General features: G+C 35.6%; 5 protein-coding genes across 6 annotated transcripts; 2 read left to right on the top strand and 3 right to left on the bottom strand.

Moving 5' to 3' along the window:
• Positions 1–1,230: 1,230 nt before the first annotated feature.
• LOC133288818 (chlorophyll a-b binding protein CP26, chloroplastic-like) lies at positions 1,231–3,272 on the bottom strand. Its single transcript, XM_061486643.1, has 6 exons — positions 3,005–3,272; positions 2,803–2,887; positions 2,660–2,710; positions 2,439–2,559; positions 2,009–2,143; positions 1,231–1,583 (listed from the first exon to the last, which is right to left on the bottom strand). The coding sequence occupies exons 1-6, from the start codon at positions 3,198–3,200 to the stop codon at positions 1,323–1,325; spliced, it is 849 nt and encodes a 282-aa protein (XP_061342627.1). The 5' UTR covers positions 3,201–3,272; the 3' UTR covers positions 1,231–1,322.
• Positions 3,273–4,629: 1,357 nt separating this feature from the next.
• On the bottom strand, positions 4,630–8,518 carry LOC133288864 (uncharacterized). The gene is made up of 3 exons (XM_061486689.1): positions 8,232–8,518; positions 6,185–6,359; positions 4,630–4,906 (listed from the first exon to the last, which is right to left on the bottom strand). Exons 1-3 carry the CDS (start codon positions 8,362–8,364, stop codon positions 4,813–4,815), a joined length of 402 nt encoding a protein of 133 aa, XP_061342673.1. The 5' UTR covers positions 8,365–8,518; the 3' UTR covers positions 4,630–4,812.
• Positions 8,519–9,279: 761 nt separating this feature from the next.
• On the top strand, positions 9,280–18,152 carry LOC133288884 (uncharacterized). Of its 2 annotated transcripts, XM_061486707.1 has the most exons (4): positions 9,280–9,621; positions 17,450–17,527; positions 17,626–17,714; positions 17,895–18,152. In XM_061486707.1, the coding sequence occupies exons 1-4, from the start codon at positions 9,505–9,507 to the stop codon at positions 18,004–18,006; spliced, it is 396 nt and encodes a 131-aa protein (XP_061342691.1). In that variant the 5' UTR covers positions 9,280–9,504; the 3' UTR covers positions 18,007–18,152. The 2 variants fall into 2 exon arrangements, 1 of the variants encoding a protein (XP_061342691.1); XR_009748414.1 differs by lacking the exons at positions 17,450–17,527; positions 17,626–17,714.
• Positions 18,153–18,530: 378 nt separating this feature from the next.
• LOC133288784 (uncharacterized) lies at positions 18,531–19,195 on the bottom strand. The gene is made up of 2 exons (XM_061486607.1): positions 18,685–19,195; positions 18,531–18,589 (listed from the first exon to the last, which is right to left on the bottom strand). Exons 1-2 carry the CDS (start codon positions 19,193–19,195, stop codon positions 18,531–18,533), a joined length of 570 nt encoding a protein of 189 aa, XP_061342591.1.
• Positions 19,196–21,617: 2,422 nt separating this feature from the next.
• Positions 21,618–22,712, top strand: LOC133288793 (mitogen-activated protein kinase kinase kinase 20-like). Its single transcript, XM_061486614.1, has 2 exons — positions 21,618–22,499; positions 22,539–22,712. The coding sequence occupies exons 1-2, from the start codon at positions 21,618–21,620 to the stop codon at positions 22,710–22,712; spliced, it is 1,056 nt and encodes a 351-aa protein (XP_061342598.1).
• The last annotated feature ends 1,850 nt before the right edge of the window (positions 22,713–24,562 follow it).

Raw genomic sequence — 24,562 nt, forward strand, 5'->3', positions numbered from 1 at the left:
CAAAAGTGTAAGAATCAATTGTGAATTTAACTTATCGTAAAATTAGTGATTTTGACTATATTGTAGTATATATTTTTTTAGGATAGGTTATTCTACCTTTTTTTTTTGCTTAGATATACATTGACTGATTACTTCCTTTAAAGGCCAATCATCCACGTTGAAACCAGACAATTCATAATGATCTGGACCTGATATATATGAAATAAAGGCCTAACGGCCATATTTTAACCCTAAAGGAACTAAGGCCATCCCATGTATAAATCGTGGGTATCTCACCAGTTTGGTTGACAAGCCAAAAGTAACTTAGCTAGAAAAGAAACATCATTGCCGAGATCAGCAACTCAGGGCAACTTAACCTCCACATGAACCGAATGAATGAATAATAGCACCAGCTTGCCGCAACGTCTATTAAGGCTAGCTTGACTATAAGCTTTTCGCCCAAGGAATAACCTAAAAAAGGTCACCATTCTTCATTAATTGGAATTGACACCACTATTTGAAAGGCTACATGAAGCAAAGCACCCTCACTATAAATAGAGAGGCATTCAGCCCTAGTAAGATCATCTATTCTTAAATACTTGAACTATATTGAATATTGAACTGATTTGAGCATAATGCCTTGCAAGTACCCTCAGTTTCCTCAAATTGTTCGTATTTCAGGTGACCCAGATCAACCATCTCGTCAAGCTTACCCATTAGTAACGCTTCTCTTTATCAACATCATTTACCTTCAACCGTGTGTGATCAAACCAGTCCAATATTTGTTGGGCCAATTACATAAATAAATAAAGGGAAATAAAAGTATAATGTTATAAGAAAGTGTGTAGGTTATGTTATAGAGATAGAGATTGTGGGACCCACTTTTTTTTTTTTTTTTTTGGTTTTTGAAAACAAGTGTGGGTCCCACAATTTCTATCTCCATAACATAACCTAAACATTTTCCTACAAAATTATTCTTCTTATTCCCATAAATAAAAGCTTCTATGACTGGTTTAGTGGTAATAAAAATTTAGCAATCTATGCTTTCTTTTAAGTTACTTGTTGTCCATTAATTATATATACAATTTTTTGTGCGGTGTTGTACCTAATTTCTTAGCAAATCAGCTGCATCCTTAGATATCACTTCCATTTAGATTGTGTGGTATGAATTTTATTTAATAGGACTTAGATTTGGAAGAAGTTCAAGAATTTAAAGATTAATCATGCTCTATAAACCAAGAGTGAGTTGACTTCTAAGGAACAAAGCAAAATGCCTTAACAATAATGTCTCAGTGAGATGTATTGTACATTTAAGATAGGAGAAAAACATGAAGATTATTGATTCACAGAGTTGGAGCCCTCTCAGCAGTCCCAGCAATGACAGTGAGCAAGTTGTTGCCAAAAGGGTCACTAAGATGTTTTGCAAGGTTCTCAACAGGACCTTCTCCAGTTACATAAGCTTGGATAAAGAAACCAAGCATGGCAAACATAGCAAGTCTACCATTCTTAATTTCCTTCACCTTTAACAATGCAGCCTGGTCTGGATCATTTGCTAGCCCCAATGGGTCAAATGGACCACCTGGATGAAGCTTGTCTTCAAGATCCTGTCACAATAAGTAAATCAAATTAAGTTCTGTTATATATTCTTTTCAACTTTATAAACATAGTGGTAATATGCATTACCAGATGTACTTAATTCAGAAATAAACCAACCAGTAATAAGATGGTTTATTCAAATAAACAATAAACTTTGTTTAGTAATAATCCTTATGGATGTAAGAAAGGTTGAGACAAATGCATTAACAATAAATCACTCCCCATTATATCCCGGGCAGGGGTGAATCCTTGTATGCAGCCTTATATGCAAGTCTTATCTTTGCATATTTGCAACGATGATGGTTACGGATTCGAATCTGTGACTTTTCAGTCATAAAGGAGCATATTTACAACTACTCCAAGCTCGCCTTCTTTAGACAAATGTATTACCAATGTCTGAAAATAAATATTCAAAATTGAAAATTTTACATACCAGGCCATTAATAATTCTGTAGTACTCTGCACCTCCCAAAAGAACAACCTCAGCAACGACAGCAACAATAAGATTGATGGGGATGGGTTTACCAAAGTAGTTCAATGTACCCCCATCAAGAAGCAAAGCTCCGGTCTGCATCAATTCCATGAAGAAAATTGAACTGGCTTAATGTCAACAATACAATCACAAATTTTCAATAAAGGGAATTTTGAAATATGCTATATTGCCACGGGAAAACTCCAAAGATTGAAGGTAGGTAGTTACTCTAATGAAAATAATATTAGATTATTTGCAGAATAATCAAGACTATGGTTAACGCTGAAAACTGAAAATTAAAGATGAAATGGGTAAATATAAAGGAAACATACATTATAGTCTATTGAATTTGCACTAGAATGATCATTTACACAAAATAGAGCTTGCAAACCTTGAACCAAACAGCCTCAGGACCACAGTTTGCTCCAAATTTGTTGAAGGCCTCAGGAATGATGAATCCAGCAGCACCAAGCATTGCCCATCTGGCATGAATCAACTCATATGCCTGATATCTGCATTAAACCACCAATCACCCATCACTAACATTACCAAACAATTAAAGTAACATAATAATTCATATATAGATATCTAGTTTGTGAGTGTTAAGCATACTTGGCAAAGTTCTCAGGGTTCTTGCTAAGACCAAAAGGGTCATAACCATAGCTGCATGGACACACAAATAACATTAGCATATTAAGTAAAACAAGAAGCAAAGTTTCATAAACACAATGTGAATTAAAGGAGAAGTCACATACTCTCCTGGGACTTCTCCTGTCAAGTACTCTGGGATCTCAGCTCGGTCCAAGAGACCTTCTGGCAAGAAGATCCTTCTGTCAGGACCTGCCACCAAATGGAAGCAAAAGTTTAGCAACTAGTTTTTTCTACCTTCAATTACATAATTAGAAGAACACACTAGCACAGGTTGTACTTAACACACACACACAACTTGATACTTACCATACCACTTGGCTAGTTCCTCATTTGAAGAAGAGACAGCAACAGGTTTCTGCTTTGGAGGTGGTGCTGCCTTTTTTCTAGAGAAAAGAGCCACAGTTTTGAAGGTGGAAGGGGTAGAGGGAGATGGGGCTGACCTGGTTGCACCACCAAAGTTGATGGGGTTTCCAAGCATTTCAGACATGCCAAGGGAAGCCATGTTTTGGAAGCCTCAGAAACTCAGGTGAATGTGGTGCTTACTGCTGATTGATGAGGAGTAGTATGAACTACGAAGAATGGAGAAGATACTAATATGCATGTTCTGGTGGATGTGGATGTGGACGTGCCACGTTAGATTCATGATCAAGGGGTTTGATTGGTCTATATGGGAGAAGTGTAATCCAATGCAAGGATTTGATTGGTTAATATCTGATACATGGAAGATGATGGTGCTGATGTGGGTAGCTCCTTAGCTTGAGCTTGGATAACATGTTTTATCTTACCTCTAGTACTTTTTTTTCTATCATTTCCTTTACCTACATTACATGGCCACATTAAGATTCATTAGAGGCTTTTGTTTTTTTGTAGTTTTCTTCAGATTCAATAGAAATAATGGTGACCACATAATTGTAGTAACACTCACATGAGTTACAGTAGTAGTGAAAAGAATTTGTTTTCTTTTGGGACCATTGTGTGGTTTGTATTGCGAAATAAAAATTTCAACGAGTCATAGATGGACCACCTAACTCCACAGATAAAGATATTAGAAAGACACAAGAGTTGCTTGCAACTTGAGCTGCCATTACATCTCCCAATTTGAACTTGGTAGCACCGCACATGGTTTTTTCTAGACATTTGCAGCACCGTTGTTTCTACTTCCAAGTTGATAATAAAAACATTATTTATTAAATGCACTCTTTTGTTGGATATAAAAATAAATTATGCAATCAAATATTTTTTTTTTCTCCGAAACTCTTCCTAAGCATAAAAAGGAGTATTTTTTTTCCTAAAAAAAATGTAAGAGATAAAAATCATTGTCATGCACATCTATACTTGAATTCAATTATTGATTTCCTAAAATATTTGCGAGCATTGTGAAGAACCTTGGGATACACCACCCCAAAAGCTAGCTCAAAAGGTGAGAGTGCCCAAGGTCTTATAAACTTCACATTAGTTGCTCATACAACCAATGTAGGACTATATATATCAACACGTCCCCTCACACGAGAGCCTATTAGGCTTGAAGAGTGGACAATGCAACAAGCCCAGCCTACCTGTGCTAAGAAACGCCACAAGAGAAAGTGGGGGCGGCGAGGCTCTGATACCATGTGAAGAACCTTGGGATACACCACCCCAAAAGCTAGCTCAAAGGGTGGAAGTGCCCAAGGCCTTATAAACTCCACATTAGTTGCACATACAACCAATGTGGGACTATATATCTCAACAAGCATGTTAAAGTTTGTTAAAACTTCTAAAAATAAAAAATTCTCACACAATGTAGCCTTTCTCCAATTTTGATAGTAGAAGGCTCCTCTCTAGATTTACTGGAAATTGACCAAATTCATGATAATTAGCTTACAAGCCCTCACTGGTTACTTCACAAAATTCTGGCATTCAGATAATTCGTACCACAGTTAAACAATGGTGGAACTCAATTTCATTGAAGGGCCAATATATCATAGCTGAATATTAATATGAAATTTTAGTATCTCATGTACTGCTACAGGTCTAAACATCCTGAATTTGCCATGATTTAGTCAATACATAGAAAACACTGGCAAAGAGATCTTAGTTTATACAAATGTACGTAAAAGAATTAATGGACTCTTCCATCATCTTCTCCACTTGTCAATTTCTCTTGATGTTGCCCTGATAAGCTTTTTAGTATTAATGACAATGTCATCCACAACTGCAGTAATATCATCCCTGAAAACAACACGCAGGATATTTAAATTACGTTAAAAATGAGATGAAATTTGAAACCAGTCACAGAACAATTTCAGATATTAAAAAAACTTTCACGCCATAAGATCTTTGCAGCTATAGTATCTGAAGATTAATGAACAGAGTCCATTATTTCCACTGGAGGTGATAATTTTCAACACAACTCGCTCCATTTTCAAATTCGTGTTGGCAAAATTTAACAAGAAAAATTTGTGTCATATTATATATCAGGTCAGGGTCGGCCTGGCTCAGCGGTAAGCTTGCTTACTGAGGTGTTCCAGGTCAGGGATTCGACTCGGCTTCCCTGCAAAGCAGGGGTGAGGCTTGACTCAAATTTCCCTTCCCCAGACACTCACGGAGTGGGTCGTGAACTGGGTCGGCCTTTTATTATATATCAGCCCGCAAACATGAAATTGATTTGTGTTAATATATTTACAGGTTATTTGTTTTGTGTTGTATAGTGTTGTGCCATATTATATCAACCCACATAATAAGCAACACAATTTGAGGTTAGCAAATTATTTGTGCAATGTCAACTCAAAAAATACGCCGGTTGTGTTCGTGTTGAAAGTTTTGGGCCATTTTCAAATTCATATCGTGTTCGTGTTGAGTATATTCATGTTCGTATCGTATCAACTTGAATTGCCACCCCTATTATCCACACTCCCTTGCAAAGTGTCATCCTTTTATTTATTTATAAAATTGGTGAGGTGCAATCATGTATCAAACAATTTTTTTCTTTTCTTTTCGAAGAAGCATATGTCTAATCATATGAAGCAACAAAACTAAAGAATTCATACTCATTAAACAGAAAGGTTGCAAACTTTTCATATTACCAAAATTCTTTATGAAAAGTGGGGCCTCAGTCTCATAGTCCTTCTTCAAAATGCACCAAAACCTGCTTTCAGGTTCTGGTGTTTGGTACACTATATCTGTTGATGGAATTAACAGTCTTTGATATGCTAAGAGTTTTTAGTATTCTAATTATCTAATTTATCACAAAATTTCATGCCATGTTTTATTCTCCAAAGAGTTTAAATCACCAGGTCCTTGAATTTTCTCAATGTTTTGTTCTTTTCATTTCCAGTTTTTCTTTTCCATTTCTCCTTTGTAATTTGCTACCTCTGCTAGTGTCATTGATTGATACAGTAAGCTTAATACAAAGCATTCCTCAGTTTTCTATCTCCATTGCAAGATATGTCAATTTCAGTACTTAAAAAAGGCATAAAAAATAAGGATATTAATAGGCAGTTTACTTACTCAGAAATAATGCTTCCAGAACCACGAAAAGGATTTCCAACATTAGAGTACCTCTTGTTCTCATCTTGTGCAATTCCCTTCCCCATACCATAGCCAAATCCTAAACCAACACCACAACCAGCACCAAATCCAAAACCCACTTGCAAGCCAGGAATTCCAGGGCCAAAACCCACTCCTGGAGTCAGAAAAGTATATTTCATGAAATTTTATGAAGCATCAAACAATGCAGGAAAGATGTTCGAATCGAACTTATAGGCATGACCAAGATCAGCAACACATGCTACAATAGAGTAAGCAATGATCCCAATTATTAGTAGCAGCATCAGAAAAGGTCTCAAGCTACAAGCCTACAGCCATGTGGAAGCGAAATCAAGAGCAAGATTAAAACAAGAAGCTGAAAAGTAGCACATCACATCTCACTGTTAAACTATTTAGATTTTAGATATATTTTCACCAATTACACATAGGAATGAACTTCCATTTTTCAAACTCCAAAGATCACAAAATTTTGTCAGAAGGCATAAAGCAAAGTAAGGATTTCAACAATTTATTTTATTTTATTTTATTTTTTTTAAAAAAAAACTTTAATTGATGAAATTCATTTTCATGGTTGTATATATCTGGTTAGACAATAAGTTCAAACAGTCTACATCCCTGGTCCCCCTCATGTCAACAATAAAGCACCAAAATTTACCTAAATCCAGCAAAGCTCTCTCAAGGAAATTTAACAGATACTACTACCAAAAGAGGACTTGGAGCAAGATTTTACAAACTGTGGTTTACCAGTGATTTGACTACCTTAAAGTTTGACATTTAGTCAAAAAAAAATTGAATAAAAAAAATACTATTAAGCCCAAATAGAAGGGAGCAAAAGCACCCCCCAAAAAAAGAAGAAGAAGAAGGGAGCAAAACCCCAAAAGACAGTAAAACAAACAATCATATTGTGAAACTGAGCATTTGGGGTAGTACCCCTTTTCATTCATTTGTAGCTCACAACAATTTATTAGCCGCGCCATTGATTTCCAAAATATGGTAACCCCATTTCAAGACCCAAAAACAAAACCACCATCGTTCTTCCTTTTTCTATCAGTTCATCACTCAAACTTCTCTCTCCATAAGTCCTTTCTCTACACTGTCTTCACTCCATTACTTTGTCAACAACCGTAAGACAAAAATACTGCATCTTAATCTAAAACACCACAAGTCACCTGCAGCTCAATGGATTTTGACATTTCTATTTATTCAATCCATAAACATGAATTTCACTGACAAATAAAGGTCAATAATCTTACTGTTCTTTTCCTTATTTTTTAGTGGAGAAGGGTTTATTATGTTAAATTTGCACATAAACTTTCCCATACCAGGAAACCATCTTGTTCTTTCAATATAAAAGCTCATATACCTTAACTTTTTTACATGATCTCATAATTTTCACAACTTACAAAATTAAAAAAAAAAAAAAAAAAGTAACCCCAAAGAAAAACTTTAACAAGAAGTGAGGGTCATAACTACAAAATGATCTAAAATCGACATTTATGCATAAAGGAAGACAAATATATGTAATGCCCACAATGATCATGAGAGCACAGAACATAAGCATTATCTCGAAAGCCTGCATTTAAGGTCTCCATTTTTCCATGGCAAAGACTTATATAATTTCCAGTACAAGAGTCCTCACAAAATTCTCCTAACACTACGTAACATGCATCATCAATACTCAAAAAAAGTCAAGCACCCCATCAAGCAATAAGTGTGTGTATATCAATTTAGGTAGAAATTTTACAAGAAGACCCAAAAATTAATGAGAAAAACTATGAATCTATGAGACCAACAACGCATTTTAATTGCCTATTGATTCATCTCCAATACACCCCATTTGCTAGTAATTCAACTACTTGTCTCTCTTTGCTTTCAGTGGAGCTATCACAACCAAAGCATCAAACTTTTTAACTCCATGCACAAAACAACACATACCCCATATCCAAAATCAATTGAAAAATTGAAACTTTAATTGATTATTACAAACTTGGGTGGAAAAAGAATGTACCCCCGAGAAGGCCAACGCCGAAGCCGACGCCGCAGCCAGCGCCGATGCCGAAGGCGGGACCCACCTTGCCGAAATCGTTGGACTTCACCACTGGAAGCTTCCACAGCAAACCCTTATCCTCATCGTTGCTCATCTTTTTCTCAAATTCTCTCTGATTTGCAACACAGAATCAGAGATTTTTAAACAAACACTCGATTGGTCTGGTTTGGACACTGCCCACACCAACCGCTCTCACCACGAAGTCAAAAACATGAATTTGAATTTGAAATCACAAGAAAAGATATTCCAGTGAGTTCAATTATATTTACTCCTTCAATTTCGTGATTTTGTCGTATCCGATACTTTTTCCATTAATTAATGTGAATAATATTACTTTAAGAAAGAATTATTATTTCTCTAGGAGATCATTTTTTCTATAAGTATATATGTGAATCTATATTAAAAGATGAGAAGTGGAGAAATAAAAGAAAATATGGATCAGAGAGATAAAAAAAAATATAAGCCCATATAAGAGAAAAATGTTTGTTGTTTTAAAGGATTTGGTGTTTGTTATTTTAAATGATATAAGTTATGTCATTTTAGGAGAGAGATAGACACTAAAAAATGAAAATCATAGGAGAGAGAAAGTAGGTAATTTTTTTTAATTTAAAATTTAAATAAAAACTTTTTTCTGTGTCTGTCTCTCTCTTAAAAGGACAAAGTGTTATGTCATTCAAAATCACAAACACTTTTTTCCATTTTAAATGACATAAAATTATGTCATTTTAAGAGAGAGACAGACACAGAAATTTTTTTTTATTTAAATTTTAAATTAAAAAATCACTCACTTTTTCTCTTCTATGATTTCCATTTTTCTGTATCTATCTCTCATCTAAAATAAAATAACTTATATGATTTAAAATAACAAACAACAAATCCATATTTTTGGAATAAAGTCTCTAAAGTGACTTTAGAGTGTTCTTGAAACGACACCAATTTTGCTCTCTCTTTTTTTTTTTTTTACTTACAAGAAGTTTTTTGCAAGTTCAGCATCACCCTTCTTTCTCACGTGAAATAAAATTTTATGTAAGTGTCTCTGGTTTCAAGGCATTCCTTTCACACTCTTCTGAAACAAAACAAAATGCTCTGATATCCATTTCGCAACAATAGTGGCTAAAGCCCTAACCGTGAAACTGTTTTAACCAATCTTCGCAATCGCCAATCGCCATGAGCCACGATGTCGATCATCATATGACGGAGCTTTCAGGTTTATCCCTACGCATTTCCTCGGACAATGACTCTCACTTCTACTACAACTTCGCCGAATTCAAACGCCCAATCGAAGAAATCGCGAGGAAAATGCACTCCATGCTTAATAAAATTGGCTCCTCCGAGCATATTTGGGGCAGAGGTGCGGCTTTTTCTGTTGAATTTGCATATGTACTGTAGTCTGTGGTCATGTTGTTTTGTTGATTTTATTTGGTTCTTCAGACACAACAAGTAAATAAATTGTCCTATGAGATAAGAAGCTCTTGTTTCAGCTAAAATATTGGGCTTGACATTTGAGAATGACATTAGTTAAACTCTATTGCTTCCCTTTGATACCTAATATTTTGACTAGCCTTTTCAATCAAGAGGAGATACAATGCAAGTTGAATGGGGTATTTCTTAGTATTCCTCAAGTTCAAAGCATTTATGCAGAATTTTTTTATAAGTTGACTTTATATGTTTTGCAGTAGAGATCTACAATTCTACATCTCTTACGTGTGTGCTAACGAAAATCTTTCTTAATTTTGCTTATGTGAGTTTCACATGAAAACCAATATGTGAATTGTGCCCAAATGGTTCTCATTGGTCTGGTTTATTCTGCCTTCACCTCTTCCACTGTTTACTCACTTGTGATTTATGTTTTTTCAGTAGTTTTATTAATTCAACTAGATTCATACCCACTTTGTGTGACACACATAAGAGACTAATTTTTGTTGCAAGACTAATTTTTCACTGAGAATCCTGAATTATTGTGGTAGATTTATATCATATCCACATAATAATATCTCTCTGTATATCATATGTCATTTATTCTTAAGCATTTATTTTTGCATATCCTGATAAAAATTCTAAACCTAATTAACAAACATATTTGTTTCTTATCATATTCCTTTGGTCTTCTCATTCAAATTTTACTTCATCAAACATTTTTACTAAATATGAAATTACCACTTGTAAAATATATTCTTTTTCTTCTAACTTTGTATCTAAATCTAAATATAGTTATATTACTTGTCTTAAATGAAATTGTTAGTATTGACTTGTTAAATGAAACAAACGGAAAGAGTAAAAAAAGTGAAAGGAAGGATATGTATTTTGATCTCGTAGACCATGACAAAGTGAGGAGGTTCAGTGTAAAAAATCAGATTTCTTTTAACCTTTTCAAGGTATCATCATTAATCACACTATTCGCTCTCCTGATAAAAGTGCTTTGACCTGGCAGGCATGCTATGACAATTATTGTTGTTTCTCTTCTATCTGCTCTGTTCTCACTCTCAGCGTATATATTTCATTTTAAAATGTTGATTTTTCCTTGAAAATTTTGAATGCAGTACAAATTTGGCTAGCTTCTGCCATCTTTGGCTAGCTGTTTTATATTTCTTAAAAATGAATAAAAAAAATGTAACCTGTATAAATATTTTTTTTTTTTTTTGGAAACAAAAGGAAAGTAAAAGACAAGACAGCAAAACTAAAACACACTAGGCACAAGCCTAGGCCAGTGAACTCCTATTTGGTCAGGCGGTGCAAACAACCAGACGGAGGATTATCAAACAACTGGATAGGCCAAGAAAAATTGCTAGCATACGCAGCCAGCCAGTCCGCCACACCATTACCCTCACGGTGGATGTGTGAGATCTTAATATTCCAATCTTTGGCAAGCTGTATCCTGATACGAAGAATCAAACCATACGAAGGATGGGATGAACTGCACTCCCTCAAAATGAGCTGCTGAGCTAATTGAGAATCCCCTTCCAGCCAAACTTTTCTAAATCCTTTGAACCAAGCAACCTCCAAACCTACAAGGATCGCCCAAAGCTCTGCATTCAAAGCCGTTCCACTTCCCAAATTTTTACAGAATCCCGTTATCCAGTCCCCGGAGCTATCTCGAAGAACTCCCCCACAGCCAGAACTAAAACCATTAGCAGAGCTGGCCCCGTCGACGTTAATCTTAATCCAATCCAAAGGTGGAAAAGTCCAAACTATTAGACTCTCCCTTTTGCTACGCTGGTTGACTCCCGTTACTGATAGCATCTCCCTGGCCAACAAAACGCTATCCTTATAACCCAAGGCTGCTCGTGCGATGCCCTCTGCATTATTCTTTGTACCATTAAAAACCAGGTCGTTCCTAGAACGCCACAAAAACCAAGCAGTGATCCCAAAGAGAAGCTGCCAATGGGGATCGCTACTCCAAGGTTTAGTTTAAACGACATTATGCACAATCCAGTTATGAATATTCAACTCCGAAAACTCTTGCCAGAATTTACGATCCACCAATAGCCGCCAAGTATCCATGGAGACGCTGCAATCTCTAATGGCATGAAGGGTAGTTTCACGAGCACACTGGCACCTCGGGCAAAAATCAGTCTCAGACATTCTGCGCTGGAGCCTCCTAGAATTAGTCATGAGTTTATCCCCCATCATAAGCCAAAGAAAAGTTTTGATCCTCTCAGGACCATCCCATCCCCAAATATAATCCCAAGGGATGGTGTTATCGGTGCCTTCATTATTATGCAATGTCTTGTAAGCGCTCCTAACAGAAAAAACACCATCGGATGATTCTCCCCAAATAACACAATCCTGGGCATCCATCGAGAGAGGGGGAATTATGTTCATGATTCTCCTGATGATTTGGTCTGGAATAAGATGCTGAAAGGATGCCCAAATCCAATGGCCATCTTTGTTAACGTAATCAGCAACACGAAGATCTGCTGCATCGGTAGGGACTTGGATTGAAGGATTCTCTAGGAGACGACCACAACCAGGAAGCCAAGGGTCAGACCAAAAATGGGTTCTCTCACCATTACCAAGAACTATACGACTGTTATTAAGAATGAGAGGCCATCGTTGAGCAATTCCTTTCCAAAGAGCAGAACTATGGTTAGGAACACTGATTTCCGGTAACAAGCTCGCGTCCATTTTATACTTACCCCTGAGAAACTGCACCCACAAAGCATCAGACTTAGTGAGAAGGCTATGTCCCAGCTTCATGATGAAAGCTGTATTCATGTCTCTAATTGATCTTAGCCCTAGACCGCCCTGATGTTTGTTGCGGCAAACTTGACTCCAGGCTACAACATGAGGTCTTCTATTAGAACTTGATGAACCCCAAACAAAAGCCCGAATTTGTCTTTCAATATCATTACACACACTGATAGAGATAAGGAAGAATGACTCCAAGAATTCAGTCGAGATTGTAAGCGGTCTAAGATATAATTGAAAGAAGCTCTCCCACCGCGTGAGCACTGTAAAGGAATGCCCAAGTAGCGGCCCAGATCAGATGTCATTGAGTAACCCATTTGGCGGCTCAGTTCAAAAGCTCTAGTATGACTGACATTTCGAGAGAAAAATATTCTAGTCTTCCCATGGTTCACCCGCTGGCCAGAAGATGCACTAAATAAATCCATCACGTACTGAATAGTAGCAGCTTGACTCCTGGGTAGCCTCTGCAAAAAGAAGAAGATCGTCTGCAAAAAATAAATGAGAGATTGGAGGAGCCCCCTTCTTTATAATAATAGGCTTCCAACTTTTATTCCCCACACAAGTGGTAATAAGATGCGCTAGTCTCTCCACACAAAGGACAAAGAGATAGGGGGATAAAGGGTCCCCTTGTCTAAGCCCTCTACTAGGATAAAACTCCTCAGTAGTCTTCCCATTCCAAAGTACGTTCATCGAACAAGATGTTGTGCACCACATAATTAAACTGATAACATGAGGAGGGAAGCCTGCGTCCTTAAGGGTATCCTTGAGAAAATCCCAACTAATCATGTCATATGCCTTTTCCAGGTCCACTTTGATAGCCATCCATCCTTTCGCACCACGCTTACAACGCATGGAATGAATCAACTCTTGTGCAATGATGACATTATCAGTACCTTGCCGACCTTTGATGAAGCTACATTGATTGGGCATTACAAGCCTTTCCATCTGCAATTTCAAACGGTTAGCAAGAAGCTTAGTCATAATTTTATAAATAACATTACATAAGCTGATTGGACGAAAGTCCCTAAAGGATTGAGGAACATCCACTTTAGGGATCAAGCAAAGCAGAGTTTGATTAACATCATGAATGCGATGGGGGTTATTGAAAGCTTCACAAATGAAAGAGCAGACTGAATCTCCCACGACGTTCCATTGAGATTGGAAGAACAAACTGTGAAGACCATCAAATCCAGGAGCTTTATACGGTCCCATTGCAAACACAATGTCCTTAATTTCCTTAGTAGACGGTTGCCTTCCTAGAGATTGGAGGTCCCTTTGGTGGAATTGAGGGAACCTGTTTCTGATAGGGAAGACTGGTCGCACAATAGCTTCTTCCTTGTAAAGATTCTTATAAAAATCCACGGGCATGGACGTAAGACACGAAGGGTCCCCCACCCAAACACCATCATCATTCATCAAAGCATCAATGCGATTTCTTCTACGTCTGATGATTGTGGAAGAATGGAAAAATTTTGAATTTCTATCCCCATAGATAAGCCAATTAGCACGGGACCTTTGGAACCAAGTGAGTTCCTCTCTAAGGTAAATAAGATTAAGCTGGCGCCATAACTCCTTTTGGAGAGTTTCAAGAGCGCCATAACTCCTTTTGGAGAGTTTCAAGAGCATGGGAATTCTGATGATTACGGCTACGGTCAATCCCACTAATACGAGCATGAAGATCCCTTTTTTTCTTGGCTTCCGCTCGAAAACATTCCTGGTGCCAATTTGATGCTTTATTACGGAAGAGGACACTGGATCGAATCCACTCTCTCCCCTCATGCCAAGAATCAGCAACTAAGTCAGGAAACTTTTCATGAGTAAGCCAAGCAGCCATGAACCTAAATGGACGGTTACCATTCAGATTATAAGGAGGCTGACCATCCCAAAGAAGAATAGGACGATGATCAGAACAAAAGAATGGTAAATGAGACACCACTCTATGAGAAAAAGATAAGTTCCAAGCTTTCATTAGCACATGCACGATACAATCGTTCAGCAAGTTTGCCCCTGCGCCAAGTCATTAATGGACCTTGGTGACCAAGATCAGTCAAGCGACAAGACAATAGACAATCTTGAAAATCAAGCATACTCCTCCAATTAGGAATGTTGCCTCCGTCTTTCTCCGAAGCATTCAAATAGGAATTAAAATCTCCCATGATACACCAAGCCTGGTCATGAAGCGGTTGAATGGACTCCAGAGATTCCCAAAGAAGAATGGGCTCCTGACGACGAGGGCTACCATAACAAAAGGTAAAAAACTCTTCTTTTTTCCCTTCCAACCTGTTTAGTCTAGAATGGACGTATTGGTGATTGGCTTGAAGAACCTGCAGTTGAACATCTGAGGAATTCCATTCCATAAGAGCTAAATACCTCCTGAAAAACCAATTGGGTCACAAAGAAAATAGTGAGAAAATCCTATAGATTTGGCCACTCTCCTAGCTCGATCCCCCGCAATACGGGTCTCAAGGAGGGCCAGAATACTTATATTAAAACGGGAAATTAAATCTCTAATTAGGGGGGAGAAACCTTTTTTTCCAGCCCCTCTACAATTTCAAGTTACAATATTCATAAAAAAAACAAAATACAAAATACAAAAACAAAGAATGATGAAAGCAAATTCAGGTTCATCATTATTGTGTGATATCATCACTATTCTTCTCTCCCAAAGAGGACTCCTTCAATAACAAGGTGTTACTATTATCAACATTTGGTGATTCCAACATTATAGACCCTCGTGAATGTTCGTCATGAGAGGCATGAACATCACCTGAAGAGCTTGGAATGGAAGATGCACACTCAATATTATGATCCGGCGGTCTAGATAGATCACCAAGGATTTTTGACATAGTAGCCTTTATAGTAATAGGAGATTTACTTCTAGCCCCCTCCATCCCCAAAATCGAATTAGCCTTCAAAGATTTAGCAATAGAATTGACTTTGGAGGATTGCTTAAAACTCTTAGAAGCCACCGAGAGACCAGCTTGTTTTTTCCAACGATCGTGTAACTCCCTGGACCCTTTCAGCCCCTCATTCTTTTCCTTATGCATTATAGAAGCACGTTGAACCTTTGTTGGCTTAAAAATTTGAAACTGATTGTCCACTGAATTAATGCACTGATTCCCATCCTTTTTTTGCTTAATAACAGCATTTTCACGTCCCAGAATTTGGGCTTCTGTTTGCATTTGAATTGGGACCTGATTATCTGCAGACATAATTAATCGCCTCCCATCATCTTGTAATACAGCAGCTGTGATTTTATCCTCCACCTGCGGAATCTTTGTTGGCACCTGATTTTGACTTATGTTACCTGCTAAATTAATAGGTAAACTTCCATCTTTTTTATTTTTGACAGCTGTATTTTTAACTTCTACGTGCTGTTTTGAATTAGAGGTTTTGGATTTAGGATTAAATGCAATCCTAACTCCTTTTTTTCCTTTATTGGCGGTGGCATCATGTTGACCTTGTTGATTATCATTGATCATAACCGCATTCCTTGTCGAAACGGTACCTGATGCCTTGATTAGCAATTATTGTAAATCTTGATTCTTAAACTCCTCCAACGGCTGCATTAGTTTTCCTAGTTGGGCCCACTCTTTTATTGCTTGTTAATTCCTGCCCAACGGAAACATTTGAATGATTTGAATGGGGAATTTCCGTTTTGGATTCTGTAACCGCGGCATTTATTGCAGCATTAGTTTTGGCCGGGACCGCTTTCGATCTTCCGCTGCGATTGTTCCGCTGAACGACCATCCAAGGTCCGAAGGCATCTCCGTTAGCTGTAACTTTCTGCTTATTCACCTCAGGAGTTACTGTTGGAATATGGTTGGAAGGAACGTTCTGGTCAATCAAAGGCGAAGTGCTGGAAAAGATAGGACATACGTCTTGTCTATGACCAAATTTCCCGCAAGCGAAACATATTTGGTGTAAACCTTCATAGCCCACCGGAAAAATTCGGTTACCTATTCTGAATTTAGATAGAAAGCCTTTGCTTAGATCAACCTCAATACAGATGCGAGCAAATTTTGCTCGATCAGTGAATTCACCTTCTCCTAATTCATCCTTGCGAATCGAGTTCCTATCTATCTTCAGAGTTCGACCAAACAGGTTCCCAATATTCCAAAGATGATTTGTTGTGTAAAATTCTATTGGGAGACCAGGAATTCTTATCCATACAGCTAGTTTCTTAACATTATCGTCATGAGGATCAAAGAATGGCCGCCAACGTTGCACCACTACATAGTGGTTAGCCACTATCCAAGGACCTTCCTGTAAGACAAAATTAAAGTCTTCAGAATTTGAGAATCGAAACAAGAAGTAGTCATTCTCTAGGTCAATAAAATCATAGGATCCCGAAAGATTCCACATTTTAAGAAGCCTATTCATGAGGAATTTAACCCCAACCCTTTTCCCCAGTAATTTTACTATTACTGATTGCCTCCATTGTTTGCAACTTTCCTTGTGAACCTCCTTCCCAAACCGATAAATTGGGCATAATGGATCATCAGAGCGCATCTCTTCTACACACACCTCCATCTCCATCGCTTCTTCTTCGTCTTCAAGCCGCAATTTTTCAAAACAGTCAATCTCGTCGCCTTCCATCATTCCGCCTCCCCCATTTAGGTGCAATAGAGTATCTCTGTAGGATGCAACCTTCTGGTGAGAAACCCCTGCTATCACACTCCCATTGTCTACGAGCTTGCCCTTCTCCACACTACGTTTCAGCAGATCTGCTTCCTCCGTCGAAATCTCCTTCCCAACCTCCGATGAAATCTCACTTGCGTTGGAAATTGACATTGTATCTTCTTTCAAAGCCAAACCAAAAGTCATACTAAATGTTTTGGATCCTGTAGCTTGTTATAGTTATGCTAGTGGGGTGCTCAATTTTTGGTGATTCATTTCTGCTTGCAGTTGGTGCTTAATTTTGAGATCCATCAGTTTCTCTATTATCCGAAGTTGTACTACATTTTTTCTCAATCTGATTCACATTGCAGGTTGGACAATTGATAGGGGAATCAAACAATGTCCACAATGCAGAACTAAAATTGTTTTTGGAAGTGGAGCTTGGGCTGGTAACATTTGTATTAATGTGGATGTTGTATACTTCTTCGATATCATGATATACTCATTCCCAAACTCAGAAATGTTGACAAACTACATTATTAATTAGGATTTACGACCCATTGCACCTCCTCACAAGAAAAAGGATGATGTTTTAATATTCTTCAAGTTATATGATCCAGAAACAGAGGAGCTACGGTATTGAGTATTCAGTTTACTATGCATTGATGAAATGCATACAATTATAGTTCTTAACACTCTGCATCATCTAAACTATGATCTATAATTTCAAATGAGGATAAGTTTCCATTAATAGAAAGGAGAGGCTGATCATATATAGAGTCTCCAAATTGATAGTGTGTGTATTCCTTTTTGCAGGATGTTGCTGCATCAGCCAGAAAAGCTGACCAGGAAACATGCTAAGGATATTGCAATAGGAACAATCCAAATGAAAGGCATGAAAGTAATCAACATGGAAGATCCTTTATAAGAAGGCTTTCACATAGACTTCAAGGAACACTACGAGTAGGAAGAGTCATTAAAGGATATTGTGTATGAGTTGTAACTTGGATTTTAGTAGTCATTATAGGATATCTATGTCCAATGTAATTTGAAACCATGTACATAATTATTCAATGTGAGTGATTCATCACATGTGTTTGTTTTATAATTTTTTTCTTTTGTACTACTTTTTGACAAATTTAAAATAATATATAATTCATATCAATCAGAGTTATATAGCTCAAAATATGTGCATGGAAAGTTTGCAGTTTTGCTGTCAAATTTTCAGCAAAACAGTTTGCTACAACTAATTACTGGGAACATTACATACATCAAAATAATATAAAACTTTCCAGAAATAAATTCCAATGCAACTGGTTTCATTCAAAAAGGATATCTATACTCAACTTTACAAGATATCTTTACAATGCAACTTTACAAACACCAAAATAATTTTTTCTCTTCTATAGCTGCTACAGCTTCCAATCTCTTATACAAAAATCTGCAATGTCATCAGGGGCAACTTTCTAATGAAACTATTATTCTTTTTGCTTCTCTCTTGCAACGTCTATCTACAAATGAAAAATCAGTTTTTTTGTCAAGATCAAAGAGGAAAGACATAAACATAAATGGAAAAAATAGACAAGAAATATCATTTGCTTCTGACAACTGGTCTTATTATGACCCTTCTCTCGACAATAACTGCAAGTCTTTTGTTGTTTGGTTGCTAACTCAATGCTTGATTTTATTCGTGAAGTAACTTTTGGATGCCCCTTAGTTTTGACTGCTTGAGTGGGGTCTCGAACATAATTAAGTAAGATTTGAGAATGAATGAAACCACTTTCTGAAGGTACAATTGAACTTATGGTTTCTTCTTCAATTCTTTTTCTCTTTCTTTCTAATTGTTGTTGAATAAATTCATCAGTAATAGCATCAAACCTTCTAATTTCATGAAAACAATCTTTTGCTTCAGAAATAGCCAAATTGCACTTCGAATGAGTTGACAACAAGGACAATGCACTTACTTCACTATTAGTTGTTTCAGAATGAACAGACAAAAGATTTTCAACCTTATAGCTTGCATTCATGGTCCATCTTGTTAAAATATACTTTTCAGGAAGGGTCATCATTTGTTTCTTCTTGAAGATGTACAAAATATGTTTGCACAAAATCCCCATGGTCTCAAACTTTGCACAAGAACAATGAGTAGTGGAACTTTCTTTCAAATTGTAATCAACAATTGCCCACAACTCACTGTGTCAAAACATTGTGTTGGAACTTTCTATCAAATTGTAATCAACAATTGCTCACAACAGACAAAACATTTTGTTTCATGATTACTTTTTGCAATGGATTTTTTTTTTCATACTAGAATTTTATCTCTAATATCATATAAAGAATTATTCCATCCCAAAAATTTAAGTTGTTAATAATCACATATGTATTTATTTTGTATTATATCTCTTAACAATTTTTTGTTTAATGTATTTTGAGGTATTATTTAACGGGAAATCATTTCTGCAATTGTGAATAAAATCATTCCATCTGCAATTAATACAAAAATAAGAGAGAGAAGAGAGAAAACTGTGTCAGTGGCATAAGAATGATTTCTACCACAACGGCAGAAATCATCCCCTCATTATTTGAGTTTATAAATGTTGTTTTACCATTTTTATTGATGGAAACAATATAAATTACTAGTCGAAGAAGATATTAATCACATATCATAAATGAACGAATTGAGATTGAGAATTCAAAAAAGTGAGGTAATTATGATAAGTCGGCCATGAGGGTGACAAAACAAGTTATGACTAGCGACTGACACGTCAAAATGCATATAGTTTTGACCCACGGATTCACATGGGTCATGTACGGGTTCGAGTTTCTGACACAAATTAGTGTTGTGTCATGTCATAGGTTGACCTGCATAACCCACCTGTCAACCCGTATTGAGGATATTTTTGGTGATTCACATTCTAAAATTTAATTCATATCGTACATAATGTCATGTAAATCTGTGGGTATACGTGTCAATTATAATTATTATTTTTTTAAAATAAGTTCTTAATTTTTTCGCGTCGTGTAGTGTTAACGAAAACGTCAACGAAAACATGTTGTGTAAATGTTGAGTGGTTTCGTGTTCATATCATGTCGTGTCGACGCATTTTGGCACCCTGCTCAGCCAAATATTATACAAGATTTTAAGGTTTAGGAGGTTGTATTAGATTAGGATTTTAAAAGATTTTTTTGAGATAAAAAATCTTATAGATTTTAAAAGACTATTTAGACTTGGAGGGACTTTAAAGACTTTTTTAAAAGACTTTTTTTACAATCTAGATTTAATAAGATTAGATTTTAAAGGATTTTAATAGAATTTATAAGATTTGAAAGGGCAATATGGATTTATAAGATTTTAAAAAATCATATGAATTTTTAACAAACATTCGAAATTACAAGAGTCAATAAAAAAATAACAAAGAAATGCAATGATATTAATAAAAAAAAGTAAAACATAATATAATTTTCTCAATCAGAAAAATATAATATAATTTTTAACAAACATTTAAAATTACTAAGCAACAACTCTATATATCTAAAGCTATAGTAGTCCTCCACGCGTTAACATTTTCTCATTCCTACTCTTCGGTTTGACCAATGGTTGAAAATTATTTTCTTCATTTGATATCAAAGCTATGCATATATGATTATAAGACCTAAATTTTTTTATTTATTAAAATTATTCTAAATTTACATATAGAATCTAAAGTTCATGATAAAATTTCGTTTGAAAATTTTTGCAATTGATCCTGGAAACTTTGGGATTTTTGTTCTACGTGATGAGATTTTTGTTTTACATTGAATATTTGAACCGAGTTGTTAAAAGATGAATTTGGGGGCAACTCGGAAGTAAAAGCAATCCAAGTTCAATTATAACTTAGGTGTCGCGACTTTTCAATAATTAATTAAACTAATGACATTTTTTTTTTTTTACAGAAAACACCTATTTTATAACCATTCTACAAAATAATGTTAAAAAAACAAAAAATACATAACACAATCAAACAGACCATATATGAGTCTGCTGATTATTTTTTTGTTTTTTTATTTAAAAAAAATTGTTTTAAATGTAAATTTTGAAAACTAAAAATAGAAGAAGAATAAATATCATTTGAATATAATTAGATTTAGAGTTAAAAAAATTGTGTTTATTTATAAAAATTCCATAAGTAAACTTTTATAATTACAAAAATGTCATTACAAAATAATTTAAAATTAAAAGAAATTGAATTTATTGCTTTGTTAAATACATGATACTTTAATCCTGTGTTAGGACCATTGTTTGAATTTTGAAAACAGAAGTCAGCGTGGTGCGTGCGGTGGCAACGTTGGACGAGTAAATAAAACAATAAAAGTGACATGTATTATGTCAACCAAGAATCAATCTTGAAAACGCGGTTGGCTTATATATATATATATATATATATATAGAATGTGACACACTTCTTGAGTTAGTTGTAACTTGTAACTGTTTTCTTTCCTTTTCTCTCACTCAAGAAAGAAGAGTCACACACTGACACTGTCACACAAAATTGCAAAAACATGGATTGGGTTCGCGGAAACACGCTTGGACGGGGAAGCTTTGCCACCGTCAATCTGGCCATACCCACAAACCGTTCCACTCAGTTTTCTTCTCCCACCGCCGTCAAATCCTCCTCCTCCGATGATGTTTTCGCCTCGTATTTGCTCAAGAACGAGAAAGAGATACTCGACCACCTAGGGTATTGCCCGCACATCGTTAAGTGTTACGGCCATGATTATACCTTTGAAAACGGTGGAGAGTACTATAATCTGTTTCTCGAATACGCTGCCGGTGGTACCCTCGCTGATCAGCTCAAGAATCACGGTGGGGGGTTCCCGGAATCCCGTGTTCGACGATACACGAGATCCATCATCGAAGGTCTCAACCATATTCACGCCAAGGGTTTTGTCCACTGCGATATAAAGCTACAAAACATTCTAGTTTTCGTCGACAATGATACTATCAAGATTGCGGACTTTGGTCTTGCAAAGGAGACAGGGAAGGAAGAACAGAGTCAAACAACAACGTGGGCAGGGGATGAGTGCAGGGGAACTCCTATGTTTATGTCGCCGGAGTCACTGAACAACAACGAGTGCGAGTCTCCGGCGGATATATGGGCTCTGGGCTGCGCCGTGGTGGAGATGGTTACCGGAAAACCCGCTTGGAATGTGGGCAGCGGATCGAATGATATCTGGCAATTGCTGTTTCGAATTGGGGTGGGTGAAGAATTGCCGCATGTTCCAGATGAATTGTCCCAACAAGGGAAGGATTTTCTTGGCAAGTGTTTTGTTAGGGATCCCAAGAAGAGATGGACGGCTGAGATGCTTTTGAAACATCCCTTTGTGGTTGTGGCTGATGATGATGATGATGATGACATTGTTCCAACATTCAAGCACGTGCACGTCAATGATCAGTTGTTGGAGCAAGAGGAAGAGGTAGAGCCATCTCCAAGGTCTAACTTCGATTTCCCTCATTGTCCTTTCACTACTGGTTCGTCGTCCTGTTTGCCAAGTTTATGTTCGCCGGCGGATCGGCTCCGGCGGCTGGTCACCGATCAGAGACCAATTGGTTGGTCAGAAACGGATGGGTGGACTAGTGTGAGGGGAGGTTATTAGAATTTTCATAGCATGCATGCAGATGAGAGGAGAAGCAAGGGAATCACAAGAGAAGATTAATGTTCATCACATGATCTAACGGTTCTGATTTCATCATGTTCTTTTATTCTTTTTTTATTCTTTTTTTTCTTTTTTTTCCTTAGTAGATAACATCCTCTAACAATTTTGTTATCGGATTAGGCTCTATTTCCTCGTTGAATCGAATTAGGATTAGACACTTTCAGTGACCGACTGAGTGTACAGAGATTAATTTTGTAACCCAAAATATTATTTTATTTTCTCAATTCAATTGGTATTTTGTTTCTTTTTATCGAGGTTTTCAAGTCTCCTCACACCCTAATCCAATGTTAATCAACTAACAACTAGTTCTTCTTCCTTGAAGATGAGATTTGAATCGAACTGAATATTTGCTGAGTTTGAGTAAAATTGTTATTTATGTAACTAATTTTCTTTAGATAACTGTTTAGAATATTCATATTTTGATTGTTTTGAGTTTTCGATTAACAATATTTCTTTTTGTTTCTTTATCAATATTTATATTTTGAATTTTTTTATATTGTACGAATACAAATAAAGAAGATATAGTAAGATTACCCCAAAAAAAAAAAAACAAGAAGAAGAAGAAGAAGATATAGTAACTAACAAGAAGACTAGATATAATGTCCTTCCAAAAGAAAAGAAAAAAAAAAAGAATAGATATAATCTTATCAGCGAGTGATGGTTTTTGTTTAATCATAATATATTCATAAATATTGTTGTAACTTGTAAGATTGATTTATTAAAAATTATCTCGTTTAAGAAGACTTCTTTTAAAAAATTTATCTTCCTTTCTTTTGCGTGTTAATGAGTGGTGGAATAAATGAATGATAGAAAGAATTGCAAATTCATATGTAGATGATTTTCTATTCGCAACATTTGATCTATTTTAGCTAAAAATAATGAATCTAATTTTATTTTTTTTATAGATTTCAATTAGCAATAACGCTATATATTACCATGATGCACTTACCCAATACCATACAATTAAAGTAAAGATCGAGTTGTTGTTCTAGGTGTTTCTTTACATATGTTCCAATGCTTCAAGGAATCAAATTTTCTTTTATTTCTTTTTTAAAAAATGTTTTTTGTTTATTTTGGTAGGAACAAAGTAATGTCAAGCCCTGTCGGACTTCACAAATCTAATTTGAGGTTTGAGCCTCCTTATGCTTAGGAATTGCGATTCTCAATAATAAATTTATTATGATATTTTTTTTACGTAAAACACCTTTTTTTTTTTTGGTATGCTAAACACCTATTTTATTAACTATTGTATAAAATAGTTTTAAGAACAAAAAATACATAACACAATCAAATAGACTAACATAAGTCTGTTGATTATGTTTTTGTTTTTTTAATTTTAAAAAATTGTATTAAATGTAAATTTTGAAAACTAAAAATAGAAGAATAAAAAAAGTTATTTGAATATAATTAGATTTAAAGTTAAAAAAGTTGAATTTGTTTATAAAAATTTGTTTATAAAAATGCCATAAGTAAACTTTTATAATTATAAAAATGTCATTATAAAGTAATTTAAAATGAAAATAAATTGAATTTATTTATGAAAGTATTATGATTGAATCATTATAATTATAAAATTGACTCCGTAAAAAGAATAAAACCAAGAAACAAATTTAGAGAATATTCACAGATTTTTTTTCCATTTTTAGTTTTAAAAACAAACAAAAAACATTTTTTATTTTGGGAGTCATTTTTAAAATAAATTTTTTTCAAATAATTCTTTTATAATTATTTTCTGCTTTTTTTGTGACTTTAAAAAAAAAAAAATAGATATGCAAATACTTATTTATAAC

The sequence above is a fragment of the Gastrolobium bilobum genome, unplaced genomic scaffold (genome assembly GCF_033153095.1).
Source record: "Gastrolobium bilobum isolate Gb01-03AN ecotype WA unplaced genomic scaffold, APGP_CSIRO_Gbil_v1 utg1851, whole genome shotgun sequence".
NCBI classification, from domain to species: Eukaryota; Viridiplantae; Streptophyta; class Magnoliopsida; order Fabales; family Fabaceae; genus Gastrolobium; species Gastrolobium bilobum.